A 19,508-nucleotide genomic window follows, 5' to 3' on the forward strand; every position below is an offset into this window, starting at 1 on the left:
TCGGTGAAATTAAAATGCTGACAGCGTTCGATTTCTTTGTCGTTTCAGATTATAATGTACCGCCACCTGTCACCGCTGTCACCTTTTAAGTGTTAAAACACATTTTACTTGTACCAATTATCCTTTTAGTGTTATTACGGAAAAAATTATTTTCAGTGACTTTGCAATTTAGGACACATACTTTTGTGGTTTTAATTTCGTCTAAATGCCTTAAAGATGTAAAAGATTTTTAAAACCAAATTTCTACCTTAGTGGTTTGGACAAAGAGGTTGATAATGTCAACAATAATACTCCTTTCCAAGGTTCAATAAGGAAGATAATACTCTCAATAAGTAAGTTGTGAACCTATTTTACCTGTATCAAAAATAAAGTAGACACCTACTTAATCATTTACATACGACGAAGCGGCAAGTCAAGCAGTATTTAACCGGACTACAAAACATCTCCTACAGTTTTTCTTATAAAATTGTATATAACAGTCTAATGAAAGAGTGAAAAGACAATTCATAGTTATATATCGTTACTATGGTTTTGACTGTGATGGAACAAACAATACAATGTTGTATCGTTGGTGATGGTATGGTGGGGAAGTCTTCTATAATCAAGAGTTTTATTGAACAGTCTACACCTGGAGACTATGTTGCTACTATATCTGACAGTTATTCAGGAGATGCCTCTTTCATAGGAGTTAATTACACCGTTAGCATATCAGATTGTACGGGAGAGGTAAGCATTATTAAAAGAAGTAATTAGAAATACTCTGTAAAAAGAGTTTTTGTATGTGTGTATTTTTATCCCGCAAGTATGGTTAACATTGGTTTCCGTTATTCATATTGGAACTCTTTTTGTCGTAAAGCTAAAAAACCTGACATACGAGTTTTGGTTCTCCCTTTGAAATCTTATGCCTCATTTTTAAAAGGTATGTATACATGTACATTTAAGCATTTGGATCTAAGTGTTCCTGTTGAATTGTGATCCAGGAAAGTGCTACACGGTCTAATTTTTTTCATTTTCAAATAGATGAAACAGAGAATTTTACATTTTAAGTTTCAGTTTTGATAACTTAAAAATACATTTCAGTCTTTTTACTTGTGGTTCTAATTGTAATTGTGAGAACCGTAGGCTTACTTAATCTTATAAAATCCAACTTTATAAATTCATTCGATTGTTGATTGTCATCTTTAACTTTAGTTGACTTGAATTTTAGTATATTGTGACTGAAAAGGAAAACAGGACTTCAGATCTAGTTAGTTTACTTTTGACAATAACTTTGTGAGTTAGCGCTTTCCTTTTGTGCGCTTCTTGCGGGAGCTTGGTCATTAGATTTTCGTTTGATGTTTGATTGTTACATTTGAAGATAATAATATGACTTCTAGCAAACTTATAACAAAATTGACAAATTATGTTCAATTATCAAGCCACCATTTTGCAAACAGATTGTACCACGTAGCTAAATGTAAGGCTACAGATTAATATGACGTTGGGAGAGAAAAATTTCTAAAGTTTACCTCGGAGATATTAGCATTGGCTTTTTCCTGATCTTTTCAGTTAGCTCTTTGGCTGGAATCACAGCTGATGAAATTAGCTTTTTTATGCTTTAACAGTTCTGCCAGCTTTAGATTTATTAGATGGAGCTTATATTGTATTGTTATGTGTATACCCAACTTTAAATAAATCTCGTATGCTTATTACGCTTAATTTGTATGGCGACTTAAATAATATATTTAAAAAAAATGTTGGATTATATTTCTTGTCTCCAAACATGTTTCACATTCACTTTTCTATTAGTTGACGTCACCATTTTAAAGTACGTCCTGTTTTGATTTAAAGATATTTTGCTCTGAGCATTTTGACTATCTAATATCATCTGCATTATGTGCTTACTCATTCGGTAAATATATTATATGTTTTTGTATAAGTTTTAATATCTCATACTTTTAAGTATTTAATAAGTCTGGTTGCGAATTATGCTTCATTCTTGAAATACAAGGAAGATCATGACATTTTTTTAAATATTAAAAGGATTTTGCTTCATTTTGCAAATACAGTCTTCTCACATTTGAATAATATAAATATAGGAAGATGTGGTATAATTGTCAATCAGACAAATATCAACCATAGACCAAATGACATAGTAGTTGACAACTAGTCACCGCATGGCCTTCAACAATGAACAAAACCCATACCGCAGTGTCAGCTTTAAAAGGCCCTGAAATGACAAATCCAAACAACTCAAACGAGAAAACTTCAGACCTGATTAACAATGAACGAAAAACTAATATAATAAACAGCAGCAAACGACAACCCTTGACTCGAGACAGGGTTTACAAAATGTGGCGGGGTTATAGATGGTTGCTGGCAATTTGATACATTAGATGATTGCACATATTAAATCGAATCTAAGTGTCTTTATTTTTTCTTTGCAGCATGAAAATAATGAACTAAGATGCTCACATTACAAAGACACAGACGTGTTTGTGGTGTGTTACAGTGTTACAGATAGAGAATCGTTTGACAGTGTAAGAACATTTTGGCTGCCAGAGATAAGAAAAGTGGCTGGAAAGAAGCCAGTCATTCTTGTGGCGACACAAACAGATAGTCGTGGACAAACAGGAGAAGAAACAATTTCAAAATTTGAAGGACTAGAATTAGCAGACGAGATTGGTGCAGATCATTTCACAGAATGTTCGTCTGTGTCAAGGAGAGGAATTCCAAAAGTATTCGAATATTCTATTCAATCAGTTCTTAAACACAAAAAGTCAAAATCAAACATTGTAAAACGGCTGATAAGAAAATAATTCTTAGAACACAGAACAACTGAAATTGCCATATGTCTTTCAATTTTAATTGCATGTTCAAATCTTAACGCTTTAGAGGAGATGTAAATACTCTTTAAAATGTTAAAATTATATACCAATATTTATGTATATATATTACAGTGTGCTATAATATTTATCTATGTATGTATGCACATAACGTGGAAATCTACAACTTCTAGTCATATTATGTTATTAAATAAAGTATAAATATGTGTATCAAATTGATATCTATCCTTTTCTATTTTATATGTGAACCAGCCAACTGAAATGAAATTCTGGTGACAATTAGATTATATCTTAAACATGCAAGCTGCCTGTGCAAAGATATACTTTGAAGATTCATTTTTAATATTATGTAATTTTAGCAACAGTATGCCTCACTGCCAAAAGACATTTCATAAGGGCTGTTTATTTAAGACGTATTTTAATTTCTACATTTATGATGCACCAGAGACATATAATACATTGTATTATATGTCTCTGGATGCACGTAATCAGAGAGTAGACTAACATAATGGAATATTTTGACCTTGTAGAAAATTAAAAGTAATAACAGAGACTCATCGCACTTCAACAGAGTTACTATTGAGTTAATAAAAAAAATAATAATGAAAATTCAAAGTTTATTTGAGATTAATGTATTAGACTACATAGTTCCTCCTCACAATACAGGATATTTATTTGTTGGATATGTCCTTTGGGAAAAAAGAAGGATGTTGCAGTTATAGCAGTTTTTGCTTTTTCTTCTGTAGCTCGACAATATCCCTTCTTGCGTACTTATTTATACACTTTTGGTGTGTATGTGTGTTTATTTGTTGAAAACAGTTCTTCGATGGTCGATACTGAATTTAGTAGGGTGCTCAGTATCGAAAAAGACGTCTAGTTAACGAGTTTAAGTTAACGGAGAAAATACGGCTAAATTTAGATGCAAACTGTTGAAAAATCATTATATTTTCCAATCATGAATGTCGTCGTATGCTGCCGTGGTCACGTTTTTCAAAATTTCGTTGTTTCTTATGGTACCCAAAGATACTGTACAGTACAGGTCATCTTCAACACAAAAAATAAAATTATTCCTCTTTGTTTTATTTGTTCAAATTGTACTTATCATTTAGCTTAAATATCAAATTATTTATATAAAGAAAGCTAAAAAATATTTATATAAATTAAGTATAAGTATTTCATGATTTTAGTAGGTCTATTTTTATAGCTGAAATTAACAACATTTTCAACGAAAGCAATTTTATTACGTGTTACTTTCACGGGATTTTTACTCTGATTACATCAATAAGACATCGTTCATATGTGTGCCAAATATATTTCGTGTAATGTTAATCGGTGAAAAGAAAATAGCAATTAAAAACACAAATTTAGTGATAATTTTTTCTTGATTCAAACACGCCTTTTCTCGTGCCGTTAATCGTTTTGAAGCTTACACTATTAGGTCATTAACTAGGACAATTGTCACTAACTTCATTTCTCTTTTTGCTTGTTGTATGGCCAATTTGTTTGTTTTTGATAGTCCAGTTTGTTTGAAGATCGTTGTTTTGTAACTTGAAATATCATTTTGTTGGTTTTTATAACTTTAATTGTTTTCTTTTAATTGATAGTTTTGTTATAATTGTAATATACAAAACAAATCCTTCGGTCACGTTTCGGACACGGAATATGGCACACATTCACAGTCCTGTTAAACTATGCTAATCAAACCCTAAGCAAAGTAGGACTGAAATACAATGGGATAAGTGTGTTATAACTTATATGTCATGGTTCTTCTACTGAATTGCCTATTAATATGCGAGGAATTAACACTAAAGCTTTATCGAGGCTATGGGAGGACGGAAAGATCCTGTATATTTTAGTATACTGCACGATGCTTCAGACCTAGACTATCTTCGTACTGATGATTACAAAATGTTGTACCATCATTCTTGCTATAAATCTTACACTAGCGGACACAACTGCAGTTATTTTAAAGCTTAATCAAGTTCTTGTTCGTCTGTAAAGTGTTTCAGGGCATATATAGAAGGTCGTCAAATTCCTGACTGTATAAAATTTCTTTGGGTCAGTGAGAACCAGCAGGCCTTAATCAGATTTCTTGGTGAATTGATTGTTCGGCATCATGGTATATCAACAGTTACTATAACACATTAAGAAGTCATATTCTATTTAACACTTCCAAGGACCCTAAATCAGCTCAGACGGAGTATTCAGGTTTGAAGAATTATTTTGTACGCCCGATGAAGTAGATACTCGCATGATTGTACATGCTATACATGTAGACTAAGAGTTCGGTGTGAAAGGAATCAAGAGTAGGCTATTAGTGAAAAAAGTCACAAGATACAGATGTTCTTATCTTATGGGTTCATAAGTACAAGTGAGAGGTTTAGTGCTATGAAACCAGGTTCAATCCACCATTTTCTAAATTTGAAAATGTCTGTACCATGTCAGGAATATGACAGTTGTTGTCCATTCGTTTTTGATGAGTTTTGTAATTTGATTTTGCCATGTGATTAGGGACTGCCCGATTGAATTTTCCGCGGAGTTCAGTATTTTGTGATTTGCATGAGCTATGGTTTCAAACTGGCAATATAGCTTGCACACAAGATTTGCTCCGCTATTTACCTGTCCATGACACATGTAAAAGTATCGGGTTTGCCACCTGTAACATGGTACCAGCCGCACATGATGTTACATGATGCGATACAATGTATTCGGTCCTGTTTAGGATCGATAGACGCACTGTTTATAAGTCTTAAAGGACAACCCAGATGATTTCACCGATTTGTCTAACCTTTCCTATTGTGACATCGATGAATCGATTAATGCAGCTCGAGATCTTGTTGTTAGGTTGGATGATCTCAAGTCAAAACTAAAAATAGATCATTGTGCTTAAACAAATTGAGCGTAAAATTGGCTACAATTTTAAATATCTCCCTTGTCAAATTTCCTACTTGTGAATCTACTTTTAAACAATATGAAATAAACGCTTCACTCCAGACGTAAAGATATCTTCCAAAATAGCAAAACTAACCTAGCATTCTCCTCTTCAGTTCGAATGGGAAAAGAAAAATGACTTGTCTATCTCGAAGGTCAGATGTCATCCGAATTTCTGCAAGATTAGTTTGTACTTGTGAGGGGGAATCTGTGTTTTCAAAGGATTGCATTTGCTTCGACAAAATCTATCCTGTACAGATGTATGCCCATGTCAGGCAAATGACATATGTCAAAATGTAAATACTCATCTGGTTGCAGTAAGAAACATTGATGACGACGAAGATGACGATGCATAAGATTTCATTTTTCTGTATGTACCTTATAAATCATTGTTAGTTATCGAATGAAAATTAAGAAGTCCATAATATTTTCTAAACAATACATAAAACATATAATCAATTTTGATATCGTTGGAAATATAAAAATAATCTTTCTAATAGGGATTCCGAAAGATATGTAAATTAAAAAAAAAAACAAAAAAAAAACCTGCCATATGTTCTCTGACCTTGGCATGGCTGATGGTCTAAAACTACCGGAGACCATAGAACGTAGTAGGTAATACTAGCCTCGATCATAATTTTCTATTTGCATTTGATCTTTTTTGTGTGTGCATGTGTTTTAGCAATACTGTTGTCTGCTTGTTTTCATTTTATAAGTTTTTAATGTTCCTTTGGTTTCTTACGCCTTTTTTGTTTGCATTTGTTTGTAAAAACATCGGTGCTGTACATAACCCTCTCCCTTATTACATTTTTGGAATACTTAAAAACATTATAGCCAATTGTTGCTCATTTAGTAAATGTAAGAAGGGGTGTTTTACCTGTTCTAATAGACGTTTTGTTTTCATAACTTTTGCCCCCCCCCCTCTTTTTCTCTGTTTGCAGTAATTTTTACTTCTTCAAAGCAAAGTTATACACAGAGCTTTAAATTCAATCAAGTTCGACGTTAATTTCGGAACAAATCATTTATATATACTATTTCGCACCCAATAACAAAAATTTGATATTTACCTTGAAATTGACGAACACCTTACTATCAAAAGACGTGAAAAACACATTTTGTTTTCAACAAAAGATTAAAGTTAAGATCTAAAAAACGTCTTTAGATATTACTTGTAACGAATTGAATACAAAAATAACAAATTTAGAAATTGAAATAGGTCAAGGTCACTGTTATTTAACAGCTGTTTGAAAATTTCAAATTTGCACCCTACATGCAAAAAAGTCAATCTAAAGTCATTTTTGGGGAAAAAAATATAAAATAAGTTCTAAATGTAGACACAAAAGATATTTTTCTATAAATTAATTGTTTTTATTTTGCTCCAAACGCATAGATCTAGGTGAATCAAGCTATCTAAATGTGACTGTGCATTTTCCTTGAATTTTTGCTCTGACCTTTGACCCTGATTTAAAAAAATCGTGACCACGGTAGACAGCGACGACAACGCTATTTCGATGAGGATTGTTCTCCTCTTTCCAATGATATAAAATATAGTCGTATGTTATTTCGTTAAGGCAAATCGATAATATTTGTTGATTGGGCACCCTACTAATTCATTCACAGGCTTTTTATTCTATGTCGATTTAGAGCTTTATATTGTGTAAACACCTTTGATAATCTCTAGATCTATGTCTTGTTGGGTTGCTGTCTCATTGACATATGTCCCACAGCTCAGTTTTTATTCTTGTATTTAATTTCTATGCCTTTTTCAATTCCTACTTCTATTACTAACCATTTATGATTTATGCTGAAACTTCTGATCAATTTTACATTATGTGTGTCTTAGGTAAAATTTGTTTTTTAAAATACAGAAATTTAAAACGTTGAATAACAAAAAGTGCATTTCTTTTTACGTATCATATTATATAATCTCGGTTTCAGGTGTGCCAAATTACCAAATTTCTACATTTATGAATTTGATTGACACGATAAAAGTATAATGTACACAATGTTTATGCACACAAAATGATGAACAGCGCGGAATGGTAACACTTTAAAACCGGGAATCCACCTTGTATTTTCTAAACATTTGTTTCCCTCCTGAAATCCTTTAGCACGTATTGAAGTTCACAATGGCTTTAAATTTCCAAAAAAATGGCCAAAAGTACAACAAATCAGTGGATAAATCAACAATCAAGGATTCCAGACTTATAATTGTGTACACAAGACGGGAGACTAGTTTCGTCTTCAAAAGACTCATCTGTGACGCTCAAATAATGTAAAAAATGTATAGGCTATATAAATAAAGTACTAAGTTGAAGAGCATTGTAAAAGAACCCATAATTCCGAAAGATTTTACAATTATAGGTCAACTTACGACCTTAAATAATGAGCAAAGCTAATGCCACATAGTCAGCTTTAAAGAGCCCCGAAATGACACATTCAAACGAGAAAACTTATGGCAAAATTTATGTACAAAAATAAAAAAAGAAAAACAAATATGCATCTCAGCAACAAACGACAACCACTGAATCACAGGCTCCTGACTTTAGACAGGCACATACATATATAATGTGGCGGGGTTAAACATATTAGCAGGACCCCCCCCCCCCCCCTTACACTTACTTGGGACAGTGCTGTAACAGTTTGACATAAGAACAAATTATGATATCTGTGTACGTGGCTGGGTACTTGTAAACAACAACAACAAAAAGACACTAAGTACAAATCTGAAAGTACTCGCAGTTACTAACAGCTAGTTCAAAGCCACTTACAACTAATAAATCAAATCAGGCATCTAAGACTTAATTCTCAATCAGTATACATGCACGTCCAACATCCAATGGATTTATGTTGATTCATCAACGGAAAACTTTAAAACAATATTTTATAAATCTTGAAAGTACCAAGGCACTAAGCGCTGAGCTAAGGATACTGATTTTATATACAATCAGCATCGGTACTGTACTATAGTAAATTCGATAACACTTTATAGATTTCGTGCGTCCGAAACGATTATTCAAATAACATCTTTCAGTACTACACTGTAACAAAAGTTCTCATGCGTTGCGTTTGAATGTTGCTATGTTTATTTTTCATCATTTGTTTGTAAGTCTTCTTCTTTCTCTAATCGTTTGGTATGTAAGGGGCTTGGTATTAGTATATTTTGCAATTGATATTCCTTGTTTTATTTGTTAATATCATTATTGTCATTGATAGGGATGAAAAAAGTGAAAACCTTATAAACAAATAAAGAATAAATTCATCTCAAACTCTTATTTGATAATTTGGGCGATATATTAAGAAACATTGACTGGTTACTCTGCTCTTCTGTAATCAATTTTAATATTTTTATTTGATGGTGAATATTCACTTTGGCGTTGCTGTAGGTGTTCTATGATTCTAATTAATGTAATTGAAACCCCAAATTAATTTTTTTCTGTGTTAAATCAAACATACTTTTAACACATTAAGCTTTAGATCGGACACTGTAACTCTTTTTATATTAATTTAGTTCAATTACCTATTAAAAGCCTTTTCATGCTAGGTTTTTTTAAGGTGTTACACCGTGAGATTTATTGTTTTTGAAATTCGGCCACTTAATAAGGTAAATACACAAGTCTAGAGGATATTGGATATTTAAAAAGCAAATGATCGTGTAAATATTTATATATCATTTATCGTATTTCTTACAATGTATCAAAGTTAAAGATAAAGGTGCTATATTGGACACTTAAAGGTGTCGCTGCCTGGGTCAATGTACAGGCTTTTGAGGGCAGGTTACAGTAAATGATATTAATTATAGGGAATGAGGTCGTCGACTTTGGATGTAAGTAAAAAAAAAAGACAGATGAAACTACTGACCTAAAGTCCAGACGGTTCTCATTAATCGTGACCAACCCAAAATAGAACGTAACATAAACTTCACAAAATATAGACCAGAATGAAAGTATGAAGCTGGTAAAATTTTGATTTCTAATTCTCACAAACATAAATTCATGGTAACGACGTCTACGAAATTAGTTTAATAAACATGCTTGGAAATATTTCGTATCAAAAGAACTTGTATGGTCTCTGAGCACCATGTTTTTGGTGTATACTGCAGTTTCTAAACGTTCTCTTCTCAATGATATCTATAGATAATAACCCAAATACTTCAGTCGTTATATTCCGCTAAGGAAATCGGACACGGAGAGGGATTGAATCATTCGAGTTATCTAGATAACCTCTCCACATTTTCTTCTTGTGCTTATTTACATTGAAATATTTTAAAACTTCTTGAAGAAACTTTCTAATTGGCTGAATGCATTCAGTGAAAATATCCTCTGTACAGGTCATGGTCTGAATAAACTCCTGCATTTAGAAAACAATGATATTAAACGAGAGAGTTGTTATGTCGAGTCACTAATTAAGCAGGTACTTTTAACCCTTCCGGAGCACCTACGTTAAAACCCTGTCCTTCGATATTGATCTTTCTTCGACTTTCTTCGTAGCGTGTTTTCGTCTTCATTCTTGTTACTCAATGTTTTCTGTCTTCTTTTGATGGGTTGGTTCTACATATTTATATCAATGTTTTGGAATAGCAAATTATAGGTAGAACATCTTTCTCTCAATTGGATACAATGGTAATGAGTTGCAAATAAAGTTAAATAAGTTATATAGTATAGAAGTTATCATTATGATTCATATTCATATAAAAAATAAGCGATTACCAATCACCATTCCAATATACAGAAAACTGGTCTAAATTATGATTATTAACCATTGTAAACCATATTTGACTGCCGAAGACAGGTCCCTGCCAAGATGTCTGTTTTAACAAGTGCCCTGAATGGAAATTTTCGTGTTACATGTATTTTGAAGGTTCTACTTAATAATCTTTAAAAATTGCCTATTTTTGAAACCATTTATACCGTCTGCATTTTCAGTTACAGTTTCTACGTATTGAAACGGGTTCTGTCGCATGTAGGAGACATTGGATACTAATCAAAGATGTATTTACTTCATGATCACTTCAGTGGTCTAAACATCCTACATAACGTGTTTTGTGTGGTTTTTTTTTTCAATATGAAAAAAGTCTTAGTTGCTTCTATATGTCACAAAGACATCAAAGTACTCATCATTTTTATAAAAAGAACAGGAAAATTTCCTATTTACTGCTGAAAAAACTGTTGTTGTCAGCAGATCATTAACCTTTAAATAATTAGTCGTACCTCGTTAACTTTGAATAAATTTAAACCTAAAAATAACAATGTTGCTTCTAATTATAAACAATTTGTTGAAACAAAGATCATTAATACTTTGTTTTCAAGTTCACGTAGTTTGTGGAACATATAAATAGGGTCATATCGAATTCCTTCTATAGACATACTGTCTTCTAGTTGACATTTGATTTAGATACCCATAGGTCAACCTATAGATACAATAGAATACTTTAAATATATTAAAACAAAAGCGTGGAATGTATACCACCCCAGCTGAGACCTGGCACATACTGTCAATAAAACTTATATGTTTATTTACCACAAACAAGGACATAAATACCAGTCTCCGGATCTCCATCAATCTATAGTCCATCACGATTTTATCTTTACAACAAAGAAAATGTATCCTTAAAAGTACACCTACTGAAAAAGAGCATTGTACTTGTTATGATCTGAAGGAGTAAAATGTACACTTCAACAACATTGATATATTATCAATCGTTTACGTATTCCTTACATGTTATTATAATGTACTTAAAATTATATCAAGCAATGTGGGCCAGTATTAGATATCTTTTGGTCGTGACGGTCCATTCATTGCTTGAAAAGCTGCTGTAAACGACTGTGTAGCGCAACACGTAAAGATTGAGTTTTGTGCAGACGTGTTTGGCCTCAAATGGAGTTTGCTGAACACGGAATGATTTTTTTTTACTAGAAATGTAGTGAAAAGAAAATTATTTCATATAAAGTGACATTGCTTCATTTTATCGGTATACTAAATCGAAGAGAAACATATCGGCATTGAGAACGTATGTGTTGCAAATGTTATTCATAGAAAGTTTTCTCCCAAATTATGTATGATTTAAAATCTTGATGCAAAAGCTCTTGAATAAAAACACTGTATTCTGGATTTTTTTTTTAAATATTCAAGGTAAAAGGCGTTTTTGTTTGCGATTATTTTTTAAGCTATAGGAAAAAGCACACATTTACAAATAAAAAAATGCATTTGATAATAATTATGCAGTTTTCTCATTTAAAAAATAGTTGGTAAAATGAACCCGGCTAGATAAAAAACATGTTATTTTCCAACTTATAAATTAGTGACATAATTGTTTTTATTATGTATTTCTTCATCATTCATAAAATGATTTTAGTTGACCAGTGGGCAGAGATTGGAATTTTGTGATATAATGTGTCCAGACTACACACTGTATTATTAAAACCAAATTTAGTGATATCTATTTTCATTTCTAGATCAAATTTCTATCCCTCCGGCATGATTGCATTGCATTTTACTTGTGGGAGCTATTTTGCACTAGGTGTCCCCCTGCATTGATCTTGGGAAGTATATACCCAATACCCCTAAGATGTCATATTGTATTCCGTTTCCCAATGGTTAATCTGTAAAGCTCTATTAGTAAGGTATTAACTAGGTTCAAAAGGATTAATGACGTGAAACACTTCTCTTTTACATATATATCTATTAAATGACACATTGGATAATGTTCTGTAGGAGAAAAACCAACACAAAGCTATTGAAAACCACTCAGCTAGGGGTGTTGACTCTGTGGTAAAAATAAAAACAATATCAGCCTTGCTGGAGGTATAAACCAACAGTGAGTTGGTCAAGGGTATAAATATGACAGTGATCACTTCATTTGATCATAACACATTTATACTTACTACTAATCACTTCACAAATTAACAATGGTTGTAGCCGAAGAGAAACGTATTGTACAGTGTACACTAGTAGGAGATAAAACAACTGGCAAGACATCCTTAGCTAGATTCTGCTGTAAGAAGCTTCAGAGAACAGATGACACAACTGTATTTGATAGTTATGCAGCCACAGTCTCAATGAAGAGAAACGAGACACACACTATTGGAATTTTCGATTGCTCTTGTCAGGTAAATGAAAATTCTTGACTTTTTAATTTTTTTGATTTGTGTATTTATTATTGGTTTTCTGCATTTGAAAGTTATTTTTCATGCAAGATTTAATATGTCTTATACACTTTTTAATGGCATTGTTTTTCTTATACTAATAAAAAAAAAATAAAAAAAATTGTAAATAACTATCAAACTCAAAATAATTGTTGTTTATAATATGCATGATATTAAAATGTACCAGTTACTTAATATTCCTTTTATTTTGTATTTTCAGAATGAACACAAAGATTTAAGACATTTTGCATACAAAGACAGTGATGTTTTTGTTTTGTGCTACAGTGCAACAGACAGAAAATCATTTCAAAATATTAAAGACACATGGCTTCCAGAAATTCAGAGTTTTCTTGGACATAAATTCCCAATAGTTCTTGTAGCTACACATGCTGATCAAAGGAATTCATTGAACTTTGATGAAGATATCCCAGTAACAAAAGAAGAAGGACTTGAATTCGCTAAACAAATACAAGCCGATGCTTTTGTTGACTCTTCCGCTTTGAATAAAAATTGTGGACATGAAGTGTTTCAAAATGTCTTGTTGGCAGCTCTGAAACACAAGAAAAGGAAGAACATTATACAAAGAATTCTTAGAAAATAAACAACCACGAAGAGAACCATTAACACTGTGCTTAAACTCTTGCAAGAACATCTCTTAAATTTCGTATTTTGGTGCTATAACTTGGTGGAGACATTATTTTACAAATCCGACTAACTTAATGCATTGGACTTGTGCAATTACTTTTTACAATTTTCGAGACGTTATTTATACATTTCTTTGTGTTCAACTTTCGTATGTTATTTACAAATGTTATCTTTTATTGTTAACTGTTGCATTTACAAATTTATTTATATACAATAAAAATGAAAAAAATGTAAATACTTTGTATTTGTATGTTTATAGATAACAATTCAATATTTGTTTGGCCTTTTACAAGGTTTAACACCATACATTAAAAAAGTATATATAAAGCTACAAAGTTTCAACTAAGACAACATACACAAATGAAGAAAAAAAAACAGGCTGCTGCGGCAATTTATTTTAGATCACAAAAAGGAACGAAAAATGACTTGATAATTCATTGACAGTGTATATTTCAAAACTAAGATCTGACTACTAGTTCACGAAGCATGTTTTTTCGACATTAAATTGTTGCATTGGTTTAAAGTAAAACTGATTTAATAAAAAGCATCCCACCACAGCAGTGATTTATCGGTGCCTATTGGCTTTATTCATATTCTAGAAAACATAGATGTTCTATGATTTAATTGATGCCTGTAGTTAATGCAGGAATTTCAGCAGCTGACGGTAGCATTGCAATATGTCATTTCAGTCGCTTCATTACATTTTTCTCTTTTCATTTGTCATGTTTTTTAACTTACCATTCTGTTGTTTAATGTATTTATATTGTTTTCGTCTTATCTTAATGATGACCGATCCCGAAGTTATATTTCATTAACTTACCTTGAGCAATAATTACCTGATATGTCAATGAGACAGCAACCGAAAACAGGAATGAATTCCTCTGAAATTGCGTTCACGGTGTTTTTATCTGTTTTGTTAGCTCACTAAAAGAGGGGCGAAAGATATCAGAGGGTCAGTCAAACTCATACATCGAAAATAAACTGACAAATCTATGGCTAAAAATGAAAGAGACAAACAGACACACAATAGTACACATGACACAACATAGAAAACTAAAGAATGTTAAGCAACATGAACCCCACCAAAAACTGGGGGTGATCTCAGGTGCTCCGGATGCTTAAGCAGATCCTGCTCCACATAAAGGTCCACGCATGAAATTGAAATAGAAATTGTTTTTTATCTGCAATCTGTTTCCGGGTTTGATTTACAGTGAACGAAAAAGGCAGTTGTAGGAAAGAAGCAAAGTAAACAGATTTAACAAAACATTACAGTATGGTGATAAATTTGTAACATTTCAACTTAGAAGGGAAGATGGCGTAGCTGCCCAAACCTAGAAACAATGACAACTAATGATAGTAACTGTTGTGTAGTCTTAATAAGGAAAACAAAAACATTAAATAGTAATCTTAGTATCCAAATACGTCATATCATGTCAGTAATTGTGTTTAAGATATCCTCTTACGACAATCTTTTAAAAAGGTATTTAATTTTATTATAAAAATGTAATAAAATGACCACTGAGTGGACAACGTAAATACTTAGCGATGGGTCATTTGGTTTATTAAATCATCTTTAAACTGTCACGAAATGTGAAGTCATAGTTTTAAATAGTTTCTTATTGAAATTGGCATTTTATAAATAATTTTACAAAATGCATTGGTAAGGAAATAATTTTAAGTATGTTTTTAAATTTCACACCGTCTCTATAGTTAAATTGAGAATGAAAATGAGGAAAGTATATATCAAAGAAACAAAAAAACAGACCAAAGGACAGAAAACACCGAAGGTCACCAATAAGTCTTCAACACAGCAAAAATTCAGCTGGTCCTTAACCAAATGTGTACTAGTTCAGTGAAATAAACACACTAAACTCATAAAACATATAAATGAACTAAAAAAAAAAACAACATACAAGATTAGCAAAGGCCTGATGTTCCTGACTTGGGACAGGCGCCATAATACAGCGGAGTTAAATATGTTTCGCGAGTTTCAGCCACCCCCCTCTAGAAAAACACAAACACACATCAATACGCACAGTAAAACTCAGTTCAAACGAAGTCCGAGCCCGATGTCAGAAATCAATTATGATTAAAAATTTTAGACACATAACTTAGCAGTTTGACACTATATAACACATTTCCAAAGTGAAGAACATTCCTTATCAAATCGACAAACAGTGCATTTGCGAATGATTGGGTAGTGCACTAATATATGCCAGAACTTTTGAATATATACATTTGCTATATGTCCGGATTGTAAAAAAATATTTATGGCACGTCACATTTGGCATAAATTAGGAATCTGCTATAGATTTTGAACCCACTGTAAATTTGAGTCCTACCTATATACCTTTGGTTTTGTTTTGTTTTGTTTTTTTTTTTTTTTTGGGGGGGGGGGGGGTAGCACGAATCATTGGTGTATTTCTACACCTCATTTTATTCACATCAAACTATCGAACTTATAATGCGTTGGAAACAGGATGGTTGTTGTAGTCTTTTAGTATGTTTCGCAGCCGACATTACAGATATGGCAACTTAAAATGATGTCCAGTAGCCAACATTACAGACATGGCAATTTAAATTGCATATTAAACATAAGGGGCTTGTTGAAAGGAAAATAACTTTACATGCACATTGATATTAAGTCAAAACAAAAATAACCACGTTTACAAAAAAAAAAGAACTACAACCAAACAACAGCCTTATTAAATTTATATCGTCAAACGAATAATGAATTTTGCAATGCGTGCATCGAAATAAATAGTACTGCTAACTTTTTTTTTACTCGGTGGTTTTGAAATAACCCTGGAACCACAATGCTAGTTAAAAAGAATACAAAGAAATGAGAACAAATAAGATGGTCATAGAGAACAAAATATAAATCGACACAGATCAGAGACTTACAGAGTAAATTGAAAATCGGGAATGTTGAAATGGGACGTGAAAACGGAATGTAGGATTGATAAGAATATCATAAACATGTACATGCATTACACACATAAACTCCCACAATAACAAATTAAAGCTTACATTATATATTGTCATTTTATATGTTGAAATTCCATAGGCTTAACAAATATAGTCACAGCAAGTTCAGTCATTTGCATTCAAAGAAATAAAATTTCCCAAAGCAACAGTAACTGACCTGTAACCGTGAAAACGACTAGGACGTATTCAATCATCGACAAAAAAAAAGAGACTTATATTCTTGATTTGATATTCCTGTTATGACTGTAATGTGACCTTTATTATTTTCTCATCAAAATGTTTATGAGACAATATCTGAAAAAGTCAAATTTTTGGCAATAAGAAAAAAACACAAAAAAAAATCTTTAGACCCGGTATTTTAATAGCACAAATAGAAAAACACATATTGAGGATCTAGGAACTGTTGTCTGTAATTCAAACAATTGTTAAATGTGGTAACAATGGCAATTTTAAAAAGTGGTTTACTAGTATATCCTGCAATAGTTTATCAAATGCCAATTATTGATTTTTGCATTTGCAATACAAAAGGTTTAGAAATATACTAAAATATAGTCAGATATTTCGGTAACATGAAAGAATCTTGAGTAACAGGACAACGGTAACAGGACAGAGTTGGTCACAGAAAGGATTTTTTTCTCAAAAAATGCTTTATTTTATAGTTTAAGAAAAATACATCATTTCAGATTGGTCACAATTGGAAGATAACAGCAAACAATGTCATTTATCCTTTGAAACTATTTGCAAGATGAAAATTCTGCCTAGGTAATGAAATATTATAAAATAAATTCCTTTCTGTTACTATCTACTATACTACTATACTAGAATTGTACAATGTTCTCTGCTGTTATCAAAAGCAAAACAAACTATTTGTTCATTCAATATACTTTTGTATCATTTTGAAATTTATTTGATATGGTGATGATAACTTATATTAAATGAAATTGTTTGCATCAGAGACATAATACAAGACATATAATATTGTATTATATGTCTCTGTTGGCATATAGTAGATTTACTTTTTGATTCATCAGTGAAATTGTCTTGAACATCCTACCTGTTACTGGTTATGGTATTACTTTTTATCAGGTAACATGACAGAACGTAACATAAAGGAATTACGCGATACTTTTTGTCCTTTATATCACATTAAATGTAAGTGTATTTCCTGGTACATATAACTTTTAAAAAGATGATATAAAAACACACTTAATGTTGTGGTGCACACTTAAAAATATTCTCAGAAAGTGCAAGAAAAGGCTAAAACAGGATAGAACACCCATAAGTATTTTTCTATAAATTCTTACCTTGGATGGGCTTGAATTTTCAAACCTGGCCGCCTTTCCAACTATTTTCTTTGTACTAATACATTCAGGAAAGATGCTCTTCACAATTCATTATGGGGAAATAACTCTTGGTCTTGTAAACGTTTCCACAGGTAAAAAAAAAAACACAGTGGTAACAGGAGGGAAATTACCCCTGGGGACAATTTTTGTTTTCTCTTAACGTTAACTTTGCAAAATTTAATTACATGCTCAAGTTATACTATGAAAAGACAATTTAGAGGCAAGTTTATAATATAATATATCATATATGTGAGAATCGGACGCCTGTATAATTAATTTGGATATTATTTGAATGATTTAGTTTTAAGTCATGGGGACAATATGATTTTAGGAAAAGGGGGGGGGGGGGGGTGTTAAACATTTAAATTACAATATTTTATTGTGGGAAATATAAGAATGAGTGTTTAATTGGCAGGAGTTGGTGCATTATATACTTTAGTTTATACTGGAACTTAAAATTTTCAAAAAAGATGTTTGAATAAAAAAATAATTGCTGGTGAAAGACGGGAGATGGAAATTTGACTTTTTCAGATATTCATGTCTCTTCTACATAAACCTTTCTTTACAGTGCTTTCTTTCACGTCCGCCATATGGTCTATAAATAGAATTTGAAAATGAAAGTACTAGTACTTCTTTAAAACAAATAATTTATAGTTAAAATATTTTGAAAAGCAAAAGAGTTTAATTGCTGCCTATGTGATATGAAATTTGTGAAATACTAGTAGTATAATGTCGCAAATTACTTCAGACGGGTATAAAGCAAGAGAAAGGGACAATAAACATGAACGAGAATCGGAATGGGGATGGGGCCTTATGCAGGGACAAACGGGAATAAAACTGTCTTTCAAAATGAACGAAAATTGAAAATAAATGTTACACGTTACTTTTCACTCAATTTAAATTGAATGGAACATTGTGTGAATTACAAGCTTCCCAACATGAAAAAGCGGCAAGGGAAAAATAGAGATCCGCTGATTGAAAAAAATACTCTGTACTGCCACTTCAAAAATAAAATAATTAGCAAAGTACATATATTAAACTGGCGATTAAACAAGGTCTGCGTGCATCAATCAATTCATTTTAAAATGCGCAAAATTTCGGAACTACAGTTATTTCGATTTCAGTTGATACTGTTTGTATACATATGCAAATGCTGCTATAATTTTTTTTGGAATATTATAGTTTTTATTTTTAACATCTAATCAATAAATTAAAACTCGCTCGAAGACGGTTATATTATTCAAAATCACATGCAGCTTTTCTATTCAGTACATTGTTAGCTTGATCGTATACAGCTCACGAAATATAATAGACTGGATACATTTATCTGAACGTCGTACAATGTGTGTTCAACAATTAAAAACAACACATAGCTGAGTGGGGGATAGAACAGATTGGTACCCCGAGAAAACATTTTCAAACGTGGCGAAGTCGAATAACAAAAAAAAAAAAAATGGAATGTATATACAACGGTGGAAAAAAGTAAGGATAATATGCAACAAACTTTAAAATATTCTTTTGCCTATAATTTACTTTTATCCCACATTTCCTTTCGTGTCATATTAAACAGAATTCTTAAGTTTGCAAATGACCAGTGCTATTTAGATCGAAGTATGTGTTCATGTGTGTGT

The 19,508-nt window shown here is 31.9% G+C and overlaps 2 protein-coding genes across 2 annotated transcripts; both read left to right on the forward strand.

Annotated features, from left to right (window-relative positions):
• Positions 1-215: 215 nt before the first annotated feature.
• Positions 216-3,044, forward strand: LOC143068397 (cell division control protein 42 homolog). The gene is made up of 2 exons (XM_076242407.1): positions 216-726; positions 2,427-3,044. The coding sequence occupies exons 1-2, from the start codon at positions 526-528 to the stop codon at positions 2,796-2,798; spliced, it is 573 nt and encodes a 190-aa protein (XP_076098522.1). The 5' UTR covers positions 216-525; the 3' UTR covers positions 2,799-3,044.
• Positions 3,045-12,576: 9,532 nt separating this feature from the next.
• Positions 12,577-13,781, forward strand: LOC143066487 (cdc42 homolog). The gene is made up of 2 exons (XM_076239400.1): positions 12,577-12,865; positions 13,122-13,781. The coding sequence occupies exons 1-2, from the start codon at positions 12,665-12,667 to the stop codon at positions 13,500-13,502; spliced, it is 582 nt and encodes a 193-aa protein (XP_076095515.1). The 5' UTR covers positions 12,577-12,664; the 3' UTR covers positions 13,503-13,781.
• The last annotated feature ends 5,727 nt before the right edge of the window (positions 13,782-19,508 follow it).

Source organism: Mytilus galloprovincialis, chromosome 3 (genome assembly GCF_965363235.1).
Source record: "Mytilus galloprovincialis chromosome 3, xbMytGall1.hap1.1, whole genome shotgun sequence".
NCBI classification, from domain to species: domain Eukaryota; kingdom Metazoa; phylum Mollusca; class Bivalvia; order Mytilida; family Mytilidae; genus Mytilus; species Mytilus galloprovincialis.

Bases quoted from the DNA above. Each gene is read 5' to 3' on its own strand.
- LOC143066487 (XM_076239400.1), top strand. From the start codon at position 12,665: ATGGTTGTAGCCGAAGAGAAACGTATTGTACAGTGTACACTAGTAGGA. The intron at 12,866-13,121 runs GTAAATGAAAAT...TTGTATTTTCAG, and splicing joins TTTTCGATTGCTCTTGTCAG to AATGAACACAAAGATTTAAG.
- LOC143068397 (XM_076242407.1), top strand. From the start codon at position 526: ATGGTTTTGACTGTGATGGAACAAACAATACAATGTTGTATCGTTGGT. The intron at 727-2,426 runs GTAAGCATTATT...TTTTCTTTGCAG, and splicing joins TATCAGATTGTACGGGAGAG to CATGAAAATAATGAACTAAG.